Source organism: Cyphellophora europaea (genome assembly GCF_000365145.1).
Source record: "Cyphellophora europaea CBS 101466 unplaced genomic scaffold supercont1.9, whole genome shotgun sequence".
Classification (NCBI taxonomy): domain Eukaryota; kingdom Fungi; phylum Ascomycota; class Eurotiomycetes; order Chaetothyriales; family Cyphellophoraceae; genus Cyphellophora; species Cyphellophora europaea.
In genome coordinates, this window is record NW_008481815.1 from 1,121,820 (window position 1) to 1,136,346 (window position 14,527).

A 14,527-nucleotide genomic window follows, 5' to 3' on the forward strand; every position below is an offset into this window, starting at 1 on the left:
AGGCTAAGTGACACAATCTCGGGATGATTCTGATGCGAGGACGTGGTTAGTTCTCTGAGCTTTTCCAGCAACAAGTCCGGGAGTCTGTGTGATCAATCAAGCGACGCCTAATTACCTAATTACCTAATTAACTGGGGGAGTCGTGCTGCAGATCTGCCGGGCGGCTGCTGTGCCGGAAGAGCTCTGCCAAGGCGATTCGGGCATTCTCCGCACCAGCAGCGTCCACTCCGATGCTCATCATCACTTCCCACTGCGACGCTATCAGCAACCCCGGCTTTTCTTCCGCCCAAGCCATCATGAGCCCGGTGGAAGGCGTTGCGGGGGACCCGCATCATGATCTGGATGAAAGGGTCGGTACTATATATGAAAGGCTGCTACCTCACTGAGCCCTTCTTCGCCCTCGACGACGCTCTTTCCGCCATCTTTTGCTCTATATACACTATAGTACTCTACCGCCTACCCTGCCGCCAACATGGGGCTCGGCGACATCATGAAGAACCGGTCGGCGCTCAAGACCTCCAACACGAGTGTCACCACTGCCGCGCAGCTCACCCTCAGACAGTCCATCTATCCACTCGCCTTGGTGACCTGCTTGTTCTTCCTCTGGGTACGGTCCCCTCTCACTCGCTCCAATTTGGTCCGAGCTCGGGGTTGCGATCGCGCGGGGAAACAAACGAGACTGACTTCATTCTACAGGGGTTCTCGTATGGCCTCTTGGACACTCTCAACAAGCATTTCCAGATTACGCTGGACATTACCCGAACACGTTCCTCGGGTCTGCAGGCGGCTTACTTTGGGTTTGTTGATCCCCAGAGCTGTGATACACCCGTACTGACCACCCTCACAGCGCCTATCCTCTTGCATCGCTCGGATATGCCAATTGGATGCTTCGGCATTGGGGCTACAAGCCAGTCTTCATTTTTGGGTTATGCACTTATGCCGTTGGCGCTCTCATGATGTATTCTCGGCCGTTCCATAGCCTCTCAACATCCTCTAACTCTGTTTCAGGTGGCCTTCGGGCGTCTATCGCTCCTTTGGTGGCTTCTGCGGTGCCACATTCATCTGTGGATCCGGTCTGGGCAGCCTCGAAACCGCTGCAAATCCCTATCTGGCCGTGTGTGGCCCGCCAAAATACTCAGAGCTGCGCATCAACTTTGCCCAGGCCTTCAACGGCGTCGGTACTGTCGTAGCTCCCGCACTCGCATCCTACGTCTTCTTCAAGAACACCGCCGACGACATCAACGCCCTCAAGAACGTTCAATGGGTCTACCTGGCCGTTGCCCTGTTTGCTTTCCTACTTGCCACCGTCTTCTTCTTCTCGCACATTCCTGAAGTGACCGACGCAGACATGGAGTTTCAGGTCCAAGCCACCCATGTGGCGGGCACCGAGAAGTCTTTTTGGAAGCAGTACCGTCTCTTCCACGCCGCCTTTGCCCAGTTCTGCTACACCGGCGCACAAGTCGCAGTCGCCACCTGGTTCATCAACTACACCGTCGACGGAAGACCAGGCACCTCCAACTCTACGGCCTCCGCCCTACTTGCTGGTGCACAGGCCGCTTTTACAATAGGCAGGTTCTCTGGCACGGCCTTTATGCGCTTCATCAAGCCGCGATTGGTCTTTCTCTTCTATCTCGGCGGCGTAATCGTCGCGCTGTGCCTCGCCACCGGCGTCAGAGGCACAGCTGGCGTGGCCATGCTTTATATCACGCTTTTCTTCGAGTCCGTATGCTTCCCGACCATTGTTGCGCTCGGCATTCGAGGTCTAGGCCGCCACTACAAGCGCGGTAGCGGCTTCATCGTCGGCGGTGTGGTAGGCGGTGCCTGCGTGCCGTCGCTACAGGGCAAAGTGGCCGACATCCACGACAACACGCCCTTGTCGATGGTCGTGCCCCTGATGGTAGGTTTTTGACATCTCTGTTGCAAGTAGTGCAAACGGACACTAACAGACCACGCAGTTCATGGTCGCAGCAATGAGCTACGCTGTCGCAGTCAACTTTGTACCTTACTACAGAATCCCCGCCGACGCTCTGGGCAGCTCAGACGTGGGCATGGAGGGCAATCAGATTGCCAAGGACGACCTGGAGGCGAAGCAACTGGATCCTACGACCGGAAAGCTCAGAGACAATCCTGAGGTTGTGGAGATCGAGAAAATGGAGCGTCACCGGGACTCGGCAGACGCTGTGCGGTAGATGGAGCAAGGGCGAGGGTTTTGTTGCGGTGCGCACGCGTAGATGAATTGGTTGGGGATGATTGAAGGTGATCATCGAGTCGTGTATGTTCTTGTCTAAAAGAAGGAAACAGCATTCAAAACATCTGAAATTCCTGCCGATACATGTGACTGTTTCGACGAGACTTGCCCACGAGCGCCAATGAAGCCGAGCAACTGAGTTGTGAAAAGACCCCCTCCGACCCATGCCACACGACATTCAAACACCTCGATGTACTTTGTACTTTAGCCCACAAAAACCCTAAAGCGCCAACCCCCGACTCCCCCTCGTCCACCGATACAAACTCAGCGCGCTCCTCCTCGCCCTCCCCTCCTCCGTTTCCGCCCCTCGCCCTTGCCCCTCCTCCCCTCCTCGCCCTCCACCATCCCCAACGTCCTCCCCATTCCCCTCCGCACCACCCAAATTCCTCCTCCGCACATCATACAGCGTCCCCCTCAACACCTTGCGAAACCTCTTCTGAAACTCGGTGCTCAGCGTCACGACACAGACCTCGTGCGCGCGGATGATGGTCTCGCACGCCTTCTCCACGCTCTCGTTGGGCCCCACCTGCGGCATGCGGTCGGCGAAGAGCAGTAAAATGAAGGAGCCGTGCAGTAGGTAGATGCCGAGGAGGTAGGGCATGAAGGTGAGTTCTGGGTCGGCGGAGAGGATGGTTTCGACGGCGGAGGAGGCGAGGATGGCGTGTGAGGCGCACCGCATGAAGGCGACGGAGGTGATCCAGTTGGAGATGTTGAGGGTGGAGGGACCGGGGGCCGGGTTGGAGGGGGCGGAGTGGGTGTGGGTGTGTGGAGTGGGGGATGGGGGCGGACTGTCTGGAGAGAGCATGCTGACGGCGTCCCATTTGCCGTGCAGGAGGACGTGGAGGACGTTGACGATGAAACGGGCGTAGGATGTCACGAGGAGGACTTGGCCGCGGCGGGGCCGGCGGGGGCGGTGGTATGCGGCTGTGGGCGATGTGGCGAACGTGTCTTGGTCGGAGTAGTTGGTGCTGGGCGTGAGGACCGAGTTGCCGAAGTGGCTGGTTGGCATGGAGCCGTTGTGGTACTTGTCGATGTCGTAAAGCGTGGCGAGGTCGTTGATGGACTGTGCGCAGTTGGCGAGGGAGGTTTCGATCATGGTGACCGCTGCGGTGTCGTTCAGTGTCCCTAGTCGAGGATGGGAGCAGCGGCGATGTGTTTCGATGACGTCTCCTAGCAACACCATGAGCGGCAAGAAGTACTCATAGAAGCCTGTGCCGGTGACGAGGGTTGGCGGACCGTACGTCCTGCGCGTTAGTGTGTCGAGAGCCGTGTTTTCGAGATTCTCCCATACTTCATCCGGTAGAGGCGTGTAGACGTGCACCTCGTCGTCGTGAATATACAAATTACCATTAAAGGACAAGGCGAGGTGGCGATCCAGAGAGAATATCAGCCAGAAGGCACGGCGACGTTCTTCCTTGGCTTCGATTTCGGCCGGCGTTGTGGCATATGAGGCCTTGACGTGGCACTCACAAAGCACGTTGACGCAGCCGTTCTCGGCTTCAGTGCATGAGCCGTCGATTCGGTTGAGACCCATGGTTTGAGCCAGTCGTAGGGCTTTGCTCCACCAGATCAAGCATTCGGCCTTGAAGTCGCCGCCGGATATGACTATGGTCATGAGGATCAAGGTGAGCACGTCATCGACTATGTGGCAAGGTGGTTGCTCTGCAGGATCGACGACTTCTTCGTAATTGGTGGGCAGCTCCGTCGAGTGAAAGATCTCTTCTTTCAATAGTCGGCCTCCTGAGGAGTTGTCAGCAACGTCGAGTATGGAAAGTCAAGATGCTCACCTAATGCTCGATGCCAATGGTCATGATCCCGCTCATGAATCAGAGCCATAGCTAAGAGCCTCAGCTTTTCGCAGATATGACCTCTCCAGCCTGGTAATAGCAAGAGTGGAATATCACAGGTTTGGGCACACGTATACAGTATGGTGACGAGCAAGGCTGATGTTGTCTGTCTTGGTTTCGTTGGATGCAGCAGAGACTGTTTGCGAATGACAGGTGATAGCACATATGGTGAGGCATGCCTGAAGAGGGCGCTATCAGGCTCTGCGAAGTAAAACTCCAAAAGATCACAGGCAGTCTTTGGCTCAATAATGTCCTCGAGCAGTGGCATCAGGGGCTCGAGGCAGCGGTACCGACACCTACGTGGCTCAGGGTGTTGTTGACCTTGTGGAGCCGCCATTGGTGGCAACGTTGATACTGATGGTTGACGGCCGCTTTGGATAGTTGCTGAAAGTGGTAGCGGTGGGTTTATGATTTGACTGATGCGTCGGATTGGGTGATCCGATGGCCCTTGTCGCTGCCCCGGATCGATGTCAATGTCATTGCTGCTATCATCAACGGCTCCTGGCGCGTCGTAGTCGGGAGTCTGTTCATCGTTGATCACTGAACTTGACATTGTGTGAGCGCTCGAGCGTCCATACGCATCACCTCGATCCATAAAGCCGCCATGGTGGTCTCTGTCCTGGTCCGTATCATGAGACTGGTCCTTGGGGGTCTGAATCAAAGTCAAAGTATCAGGATATGCTTGATGCCTTGATTGTATAGTGGGCGATAAGGGGTCCGTAGAGGGTTGGCGGTGCTCCTGGAAGTCGAAACTTTGACCTAGTCGATGGGATAGAGGCTTTCTTCCCCGTTTTTTGACCGAGCGAGCGTAATTGCAAGCATGTCCGTACTCTACATCGTTGTATCAGTCCTGGTCATCGTTGCATTTCCACCAATGAGAAGAGTACCTTGGCATCGCCGACTGATATACTATGTCAGCATGGTCGGTTTACAGTGATTTGATCGATGGCTTACCAAGGGTGCCCGCCATCGCAGCGGACACGGAAGCTGGAACACTTGTCGCAGGCTCTACGGGTTCTCTTTCTGACAGTCGCTGCATTGGTGGGTGGCTCATGTGAGTCTTGAGGGGAATCGTGGTTCTGTGGGGAAGATTCCATTTTTCCACCGGGCAGCGTTTCACAGGGAGACTTGTCCGCCGCAGGATAATTGAGGACTTACGGGGAGGTCGCTGGTTCATGTTAAACAAGGACCCGGCGGATAAATTGCAGACGCTGTACCTAGCGGGGAGACCGGGGTTCGCCTTTTTAGCTTGTGGAGAGCGGGCTGGGGTTCAAATGCAACGTCTAGACTTTGGTCTAGGCGATGATTAGCGGCATGGAGCACCTCATCCTTGACTTCACGCGGGCCCATGGCCTGGACATGACGGATCTTGTTCGCGGACAGGTTGCCGAAGCCCCGAATATTTCGTACACCATGTTGCCTAGCTTGGCACTTCAGGAAGTGTGAAGTCCATGCGAAGGAGTTGCTCATCCACATGTCAGCAGCTGCTAACCGAACAACGAACTTGCTGGAGACTGTGAGCGACCACCACTGTCACGACATCTTCAGCTGACAAGAATCGAGGACAAGTCCCATCCGCAATCGTGGAACTCATGCAACACGCCCAACAATGGTTTGGACCCGACATGCGCCGTGTGCCCGACAACGCAATGTTGCGAGTTGACAATGGAGACGCAGCCAGACTCCGCCCTGTCCTCCGAGTTGGAGAGCGGAAGCTGATGGTTTGGAGACGAGAGCCCAGCAGATTCTGATATAAATTGGTTGACTTCAATCCGTGCTGTTCTTCAGAGAAAACAGCACAGTTCCTGCCGGCATCACAATGGTAAAGATTCAAGGCGTAGTCTCTCGTGATGTGCGGTTTCCCGTAAGTACTGGGCTCCTGAATAACATGCGTTTATATCTCTTAACATCTCTAGACCTCCCTGGACAAAACGGGTAGCGATGGTACGGTACATGACAAGCACCGCCACGAACATCCACTGATCCGTGACAGGCATGAACCTCGGACCAGACTACTCTTCAGCATACTGCATCTTGAACACCGATTCTTCTTTCACAGGCCATGGCATGACTTTCACGATAGGACGGGGCAACGATCTCGTATGCTCCGCCATAGACCTGATCGCACCCCTGATAGTCGGCAAAGACATCGAGTCCCTCGCACAGGACTGGGGCAAGACATGGCGTTACTTGACCTCCGACTCCCAGCTGCGATGGGTCGGTCCCGAGAAAGGTGTCATCCATCTAGCCTTGGGCGCCGTGGTGAACGCTTTGTGGGACCTTTGGGCAAAGACGCAGGGCAAGCCTGTGTGGAGGCTGATTTCGGACATGTCGCCCGAGGAGCTGGTGCGGTGCATTGACTTCCGGTACATCGAGGACGCATTGACGAAGGAGGAGGCTATCGACCTGCTCAAAGCGGCCCTGCCTGGCAAAGAAGGGCGGATCCAAGAAGCGTTGGCGAATCGCGCGGTGCCGGCATACACGACCAGCGCCGGCTGGCTGGGCTATTCGGAGGAGAAGATGCGGCGGTTGCTGAAAGAGAGCGTGGATGCCGGATTCGAATATTTCAAGCTCAAAGTCGGCACGAATCTCGAGGAAGACCGGAGGCGGCTGAGGATCGCACGAGACATCCTTGGGTACGACCGTGGAAACGTGGCGGTCGACGCCAACCAGGTGTGGTCGGTGCCCGAAGCCATCGAGTACATGAAGCAACTCGCTGAGTGAGTCAACCAATAGACCATTGATGCATTTCAATTACTGACCGGGGCCGCAGATACAAGCCCTGGTTCATCGAAGAACCCACCTCTCCCGATGATATCCTCGGGCACGCCGCCATCCGCAAAGGCCTGTCGAACACACCCTACGGCCCCATCCGCGTCGCCACGGGGGAAATGGTGCAGAACCGCGTCATCTTCAAGCAGCTGCTGCAGGCGGGAGCCGTGGACATCATCCAGCCCGACGCCTGCCGCGTCGGTGGCGTCAACGAAGTCCTGGCGATCCTCTTACTCGCCCGCAAGTTCGACACGCCCATCATCCCGCATTCCGGCGGCGTGGGTCTGCCAGAATACACGAGCCATCTCAGCACCATTGACTATGTGGTCATCAGCGGGCGGAAGAGCGTGTTGGAGTATGTGGACCACTTGCACGAGCATTTCGTGCATCCTTCGTCCACGGAGCGCGGGTTCTATGTCACGCCGTTGCAGCCGGGGTATAGTGTGGAGATGAAGGAGGATAGTATGGATCGGTTTGAGTACCCTGGTGAGGAGGGTAAGAGTTGGTGGAGGACCGCGGAGGCGAGGACGGTCATTGATGCTCCACGAGTGCTGTGATGGCGGTAGAGAGGGGCAGCAAGATTCAAGATAGCGCGGCGTCAAGTAGCAGAGAATGTCGTTTTGTTGATTGTTGTAAATGAACTGAAAACAGGCTGAGACGCTGTCTATCGAAACTTGGCCCATCATATCAAGCATATCCCTCTCCCAACTCCCGCTCCTTTCCGTACATAAGACCCTTTCAATGCCCTCGGGTATATCAATCGCTAATCGTCATCGACCTCTACCACCAGTCACTGTGAAAGAAGTCAGCTCACATCCCCCAAAAAACCATAGAAATGCAAACGCAAAACTCACCCTTGATCCTTCATGGCCTCAGCCACCTTGGTGAAGCCAGCAATATTGGACCCGGCGACCAAACTCGGCAGCTCGCCCTCCTTGGGCGTGACATAAGTCTTTGCGGTCTGCAAACCGTTCTCAAAGCAGTTCTTCATGATGTCCTTCAGCTTCGCATCCACCTCCTCGGTGCTCCACTTGATCCTGCTCGAGTTCTGCGCCATCTCCAGACCGGACACGGCGACACCGCCGCAGTTGGCCGCCTTTCCGGGCGCGTACCAGATGGCGTCTTTCCCGTTCTCCCTCCGGTGCGCCTCGAACACGTCGATGGCCTCCTGCGTGCAGCCCATGTTGGAGCCCTCGGCGAGGAACTTGCACTTGGCCCTGACGAGCCCTTCGGCCTCTTCGCCCGACACCTCGTTCTGGGTGGCGCAGGGCAAGGCGACGTCCACATCGCCGACCTGCAGCCAGGGCCGGGCGCCCGCGACGTACTTGGTGGTGGAGCCAAAGTCGGCGGTCTCGGCAACGTCAGCGAGGTATTTGCGCTCGACCTTGAGCTTGGCGACAATCTCGACCATCTCGGGCGTGATGCCGGTGGCCGAAGTGGCGATGAGGGCGCCCTTGGAGTCGGAGAGCGAGACGACGGTGCCGCCCAACTCGATGACCTTGTATGCGGCGTACTGCGCCACGTTGCCGGAGCCGGAGATGGCGACCTTCTTGCCAGCGAACGAGTCGCTGCCGCCGGAGGCCCATTTCATCATCTCCTCGACGTAGTAGACCGTGCCGTAGCCAGTGGCTTCGGGACGGATGAAGGATCCGCCCCAGCTGCCGCCTTTGCCCGTCAGCACGCCCTCCCACAGCTTCGTCTGTTTCTTGTATTGTCCGAACATCCAGCCGATCTCACGGGGAGACACGCCGATGTCACCAGCTAACGATGCATTAGTAGAGTACGCATATCACCGAGAACTATGGCAAAACTCACCAGGAACGTCAGTATTGGCCCCAATATGCTTCCCCAGCTCACTCATGAACGCGACACAAAACTTGCGGATTTCATTGTCGCTCTTGCCCTTGGGGTCAAAGTCGGCGCCACCTTTGCCGCCTCCCATATTCAAGCCCGTCAGCGCATTCTTGAAGATCTGCTCGAAGCCCAGAAACTTCAGCACGCTCAGGTTGACGGTGGGGTGGAAGCGGAGGCCGCCTTTGTAGGGGCCGAGCGCCGAGTTGTACTGCACGCGGTAGCCGCGGTTGACCTGGACCTGGCCCTTGTCGTCTTCCCAGACGACGCGGAATTGGATGATGCGTTCGGGGATGGCGGCGATGGCGAGGGCTTTTTTGTATTCCGGGTGTTGCTCGAAGAGGCTGGAGTTTTCGAGCGTCGAGGCGAGCTCCTTGTAGGCCTGTTCGAACTCGGGCTCTGAGGGGAGGTTGGACATTTTGGCGTAAGTCAGGTGTGTGGATGATGCGGGTGTGCTGGTGGTGAAACTGTTGACGAGTACACAGCGTGATGGCAGTGATGTTGTTGCTCGATTAATTCACGCAGTAGGCGGGTAGAGACTCTAGATTGGCACAAGGCAGAGGGATGAGAAGAGGAATCACTCGAGGTTCTGAAGACGAGGGACTAGCAGCCTTTTTACATGCCTGTTGGCGTTCTCCTCGGAAGCTATGGTCGTATCATTACACTATTGAGCTCGACCTCAAGTCCCCAAAGACAAAACTAGCCACCGTCCAGTACACGGTGACGCACCTCGCTACGAGCCGGCGTGGATACCGAGAGCCAGGCACTGGAGCTGCTTCAGCCCATCACAGACGCCAATGGGCTGGCTGAGGCCTCATGATTCGACGCCGGAGGTCATCCTGGAGAAGGGTATCGCGAGGGTGGATGTTGGGAGCATCCCAAAGGGCTGGACATTGAAAAAGCCCACCAGCGCCCCCTTCCTTTGGTGCAGTAGATCTGGCTATCCGATAAGGCAGACCAGGCGTCGTGATTGGGTGGGCGGGGACGGTGATAATGCAGTCATATCTATGCGTAAATATGTGTCTACGCTTTCCGGGGACTGGTAGCGAGCTTGCTTTTTTCTTACGCATGGATTTTCCAAGGCTGACAGCATCGTAGGGCGCTTGGGCAGAAAAACCAGTCCCTGACAAAGATCAAACCGCGCCGATGTCGGACGGGTGCGAGGGGGTGTATCCCCTGACCCCACGGACTCGGAAGGGAACGTCCTGGTCCTGCGGATCTCGTCTGGTCCTGGCGAGCCTGGATCATGAATCCGCCGAGCACGTGCATCGATGCTCGATTAGGTATTTGCACGAGTGAGTCATGAGTGATATGCCAATACTTCAGTCAAACCGACAGCGACGAAAGACTCGATGATATTGCTGTTGCGGGAGGACACGCCCCTGGCTTGACAAGAGCCTGTATCATAGCTTGTTTGTATATTCTATTTCATCTTCTCGTAAACTGATTTTTGTTCACTGATCCCGCCTCGATCAGACACACATTCGCGCGGGCTCTTCTGTCAGGCCGACGCGACGATGATGGCGAACACTCATGCCACCGTCACGCCTGTTCGGGAAGCGGACGATCTCAGCGCGGCCATATCTCTCTTCACAGCGTACACCACTGCGCTTGGCATTGACCTCGCCTTTCAGGACTTCTCGACCGAGATCGCTTCCATGCCAGGAAAATACTCCCCACCCACAGGCGAGCTTCTGCTTGCGAAGGACAGGTCCGGGAACCCCGTCGGTTGTGTGGCCCTTCGGCCGCTACCGGCTCATGGAAGCCATATTTGTGAGCTGAAGCGCTTGTATATCTCTCCAGCTGGCCGAGGAACAGGCACGGGAAAGATCCTGGCTCTGGCCATTATTGAGGTCGCCGAGAGACTCGGCTATCAAGAAATACGGTTGGACACTCTCTCGACGATGACGCCAGCTCTCAACCTGTACATGGGTCTCGGGTTTGTTGACATCCCGGCCTACTACGAGACACCGCTCGAAGGCACGAGGTTTCTAAGTCTGAAGCTACCGCGAAAAGCGCCCGATGGTCAAGACCCGAGCTCAAATCCCCCAAATTAGCTCGGAGGAGAACGTGTTAGTGAGCAGTCATGTACTTCTGCTCCCACCACTTGATTGCGTTGATGGCGGCTGTCACTTTCATCCCCATCCGAGCATCAAGCTCATACTTCTCCCAAGATCTGGCTCTCTCGATGTGGCGCTTTGCCTCTTCCACCAAGGCAATGTCTTTATCGATGTTCAGCTCTGGGAGTTTTTCGTCCGCTTGCAGGCCTTCACAAGTTGTGCCATTGATGCGCACGAAGCCAGTTCGCATCATCCATAGATTGACGCCCATCTCATAGTGAGCGGCCGGCTGCGGCCAATCATCATGGTTCAGGCCCTTGAGGAAGCCGTCTGGTTTGCCGACGAGCTCTCGCTGCAGAAGGTCAAGCGACTCCTGGTGTTGTCGCAGATTGCGGAGAATGACACCCTTTAACAAAACATTGATACCGTGTTCGTCAACGTCCTCATTTTGCCAGCCTTGCTGTTTCTCGGACCATTGCAAATTGGCCAGTGATTTTTCCAGTTCCTTACGGGGCATCTTCTTGTATCCACCCCAGAGATAGATCATTTCCTCCAACGGACTGACGCCAATTGCATCGACCAAGTCGCAACCAAACTTCTGGGCGCGCCCCTCCCACTTGGCCAGCTTCCGCTGAACGAAGACCTCAAAGGGCAGCTGCCGGCCAAGCATCTTCTTCTTTCCCAATTTCGTTGGCGCGGTCTCAAAGTACTCTGTTGCCATCTTCTTGTTCTTAGCAGCACGTTCTGTTTCACCAGCTGCAGTCGCATGGCGATACATCTCAACGTGCGCGGCTCCAGCAATGAAAAAGTACAGAGCCTGGCTCCACTTATTCAGGTCCGCACAATCAATGAAGCTTCCGGCGCAGAGCTCATAGCGATGAGCATACATTGCTTCGAGACTTTTCTCAAACATGTGCAAAGCTTCCAGTTGCTTCAGCCTTGATTTGCCTTCACCACTGAGCAGTTCTAGGCCTTTGTCGAGTTGCTTCATGGCTGCCGCCATTCGGGCTTCTTCAATGAGCCAGAGGTAGCTCTTGGTGTACCTCTTTCTCATCTCTTGCAGCAGCACCAGCAGGCGTTCGCGAGGGTAGCCGACCATGTCCTCTGGATCCCCTGGGTCACCATCCGGAATGATATCGCAGAACCCAACGAGACCGTTGTACCAGCCAAACAGTACGAAACCAGCCATACCACCATTGACATTGGAGAATTTAGACGCTTGCCACAGCATGCGCAAACCGCGTTCTCGATCACCTCGAAAGCCAATGATTGACAGAAGTCTGGAGAACGCTGGTGGAACTGCTGAGATCATGAGGTTGAGCACACCGAACATCAGGTTGGTCCCCGAATGGATAAAGATATCCAGGCTATTCGAGAAGACTTCAGAGTCGGCGTCAAGCGTAATCATAGCTGGAGTAGCAATAGTAGAAGCCTTCGCAACGAGGGTTGGCTGCGAGTTATTCACATTCGAATGCGACGAAGTCGGACGAGAACCAGGTGTGCTGCCAGAAGTCCGAGCACGATCAGTCATTGACAGGCCCTCAAGATCTTGCTCCAAATGATGATACTTCGGTGCGCCCGGACTGGCTTGCAGCTTACCCCTGTACGCAGGCAGAACCTCTGTATCCTCTTTGATAGATTCGGCATCGAAGAACTCGTCATCGTCATCATCGTCGTCCTTCAGAGGACTGATCACCTCGGCATACCGAAGGTTGGATGGCTGCTTTGGCTCGGTTGCTGGAACAGTTTTCGGAGCCACAACAGATGTCAGTGGCGTGCCTTGCGACCCTTGCGAGTTCAGACTCTCAGAGCTCCCTTGTCTGGAATTTGCAAGGCTTTTGACACCTTGCGCTTTCATGAAATTCTTCTCCATTTCCGTTAGGGCATCGAGAGTCATGTATGCCTTTCGTAGTTTGTAAAAGCCCTTGAGTGACTCTGTTAGATTCTCATTGAGAACGCTGACAATGGCCTGCATGATCTGTGCTTCAGCCTGACAAAGGGAGAATTCACTGCCCTTGTCGTAGATACTGGACTGGAATGCCTTTGGGTCGTGCAAGGCCTTGTAGTGGCTGGTAGAAGCCGAAGATTCCGCCTCGTAGAGCTCTTCAGCTGCCTGCTTCATGACCTCCTGTTCAAAGCCCAAAGTAGCTCTCATGAAAGCCAGAGTACCTCGAGCCAGCTTGTGGAAGGCCGAGGAACCATCCCTGACACCAGCTTCGGCTCCTTCGATATCATCGTCCATGATCAACTCGACCGCATGAAGAGCAGTATCCATGTTGTGTGATTCAGTCAAAGAGTCCAGAGATTGGGTGGAGGCAGATGCCGCGGCGTATGCCTTTCCCCGGTCGAGCCATTTTCCAACCCTATGCATCTCAGCAGCTTGAGGGCGATGCTGGACTTTCACCAAAGGCGATCAATGGTCTGTTCTACACAGGTTCAAGGTCAGAGGTGTACACGAGACTTTTGGCGTAGCGCAATAAGCGGTCGTTCCAGCCAAGATGAGATCAAAGATTCTAGACCCAGCGGAAGCCCGAGAGACTGAGGTGGCGGCAGATCTTCGCAACCGGGGTCGAACAAGCGACCGACAGCGTCATGGAAATGCAAGGCCAAAGTGACCAACGAGAAGCACTTCTCCGAATGCGCTCAAGGCCACAGATGTGAAGAGATGATCGAAGCAGGACCTCAGCTTTCAAGCGTTGACTGTTGTTCTTTGTTCATCTCAAGCGGAACGTGGGGTCAAGAACTTCCCGCAGCTCGGCACTGAAACAGAAGGTGTTGCCAGAGCTGTAGCTCTCCGTGCCAGATCTTTGGACCGGAGGGCTTATGTAGATACGAAGGACGAAGAAGTCAATAATGCAGGGGCCTGATGTGAAGTAGCATCGGCGGTCCCGTCAGCCCGTAGCAGGCAGGACGAATTCTAGACTTTTTGATCCGCTCCAATCGCTCGTCATGATGTAGCCTGAGGACTTAGCAATCGGAAGCGGAGGAGGGCTGTGTAAGGACCCCAAACCCGGAGCTGCAATTCCTGGTCTGCCCTAAGTCCGGAAGAGTACACTTGGAACGAGTGAATGCGAATTTTGGTGTCTATGCGTTCCGGTGTGGTGATTGCAAGAAGACAAGGCTGATCCGAGCTTCTACGGGGATTGCGTCGATTCCGCTAATTCGCCATCCACGCCGCCTGCGCTTTACACATCTCCCACTCTGCTTCGACCCTGATTCAATTGCTCTCGCATTCCATCGCTCCATTCAGAATACAAAAGTGACGTCGAGAGTAAAAATGTCTTCTTCCGCTCCTACCGCAAAGCTGCAGCCTACGCAGAGCAACGAGCCCGACCCCGCGCAGACCGCAAACGTGCCATCTGGTCAAGGCCCATCCACTCTCGAAGAAGACGATGAATTTGAGGACTTTCCTGTAGAAGGTCGGTCAAGTCAGACAAATCTTCAGAGGCGATACTGATCTGATTGTAGACTGGGCGCAAGAGGATACCGAGGTTCCCAGCGGTACAACGCACTTGTGGGAAGAGAGTTGGGACGATGACGATGAGAACGAGGACTTCAGCAAGCAATTGAGGTAAAGCGCGAGCTTGATTGCAAAAATCCCTAACTGACCACGAACAGAGAAGAATTGAAGAAGGTTGAAGGCGGCAAATGATCTCGCGCTGGACTCAACATGGGTGTGACTTGGATGGCATGGCTACGGCGTTCACATATCAACTAGAAGGCCTGTACGCACGGGACAATGACCCCTT

The 14,527-nt window shown here is 55.3% G+C and overlaps 7 protein-coding genes across 7 annotated transcripts; 4 read left to right on the forward strand and 3 right to left on the reverse strand.

Moving 5' to 3' along the window:
- Positions 1-472: 472 nt before the first annotated feature.
- HMPREF1541_08883 (uncharacterized protein) lies at positions 473-2,189 on the forward strand (the record flags this gene model as incomplete). The annotated part of the gene is made up of 5 exons (XM_008723201.1): positions 473-607; positions 697-797; positions 848-958; positions 1,009-1,897; positions 1,956-2,189. The coding sequence occupies 5 exons, from the start codon at positions 473-475 to the stop codon at positions 2,187-2,189; spliced, it is 1,470 nt and encodes a 489-aa protein (XP_008721423.1).
- Positions 2,190-2,468: 279 nt separating this feature from the next.
- HMPREF1541_08884 (uncharacterized protein) lies at positions 2,469-4,648 on the reverse strand (the record flags this gene model as incomplete). The annotated part of the gene is made up of 3 exons (XM_008723202.1): positions 2,469-2,554; positions 2,627-3,988; positions 4,036-4,648. The coding sequence occupies 3 exons, from the start codon at positions 4,646-4,648 to the stop codon at positions 2,469-2,471; spliced, it is 2,061 nt and encodes a 686-aa protein (XP_008721424.1).
- Positions 4,649-6,090: 1,442 nt separating this feature from the next.
- HMPREF1541_08885 (uncharacterized protein) lies at positions 6,091-7,424 on the forward strand (the record flags this gene model as incomplete). Its single annotated transcript, XM_008723203.1, has 2 exons — positions 6,091-6,815; positions 6,869-7,424. The coding sequence occupies 2 exons, from the start codon at positions 6,091-6,093 to the stop codon at positions 7,422-7,424; spliced, it is 1,281 nt and encodes a 426-aa protein (XP_008721425.1).
- A 293-nt stretch (positions 7,425-7,717) lies between these two features.
- Positions 7,718-9,136, reverse strand: HMPREF1541_08886 (NADP-specific glutamate dehydrogenase; the record flags this gene model as incomplete). The annotated part of the gene is made up of 2 exons (XM_008723204.1): positions 7,718-8,628; positions 8,683-9,136. 2 exons carry the CDS (start codon positions 9,134-9,136, stop codon positions 7,718-7,720), a joined length of 1,365 nt encoding a protein of 454 aa, XP_008721426.1.
- Positions 9,137-10,238: 1,102 nt separating this feature from the next.
- On the forward strand, positions 10,239-10,775 carry HMPREF1541_08887 (uncharacterized protein; the record flags this gene model as incomplete). Its single annotated transcript, XM_008723205.1, has 1 exon — positions 10,239-10,775. One exon carries the CDS (start codon positions 10,239-10,241, stop codon positions 10,773-10,775), a length of 537 nt encoding a protein of 178 aa, XP_008721427.1.
- Positions 10,776-10,791: 16 nt separating this feature from the next.
- HMPREF1541_08888 (uncharacterized protein) lies at positions 10,792-13,149 on the reverse strand (the record flags this gene model as incomplete). The annotated part of the gene is made up of 1 exon (XM_008723206.1): positions 10,792-13,149. One exon carries the CDS (start codon positions 13,147-13,149, stop codon positions 10,792-10,794), a length of 2,358 nt encoding a protein of 785 aa, XP_008721428.1.
- Positions 13,150-14,055: 906 nt separating this feature from the next.
- HMPREF1541_08889 (uncharacterized protein) lies at positions 14,056-14,353 on the forward strand (the record flags this gene model as incomplete). The annotated part of the gene is made up of 2 exons (XM_008723207.1): positions 14,056-14,197; positions 14,247-14,353. The coding sequence occupies 2 exons, from the start codon at positions 14,056-14,058 to the stop codon at positions 14,351-14,353; spliced, it is 249 nt and encodes an 82-aa protein (XP_008721429.1).
- Positions 14,354-14,527: the final 174 nt, after the last annotated feature.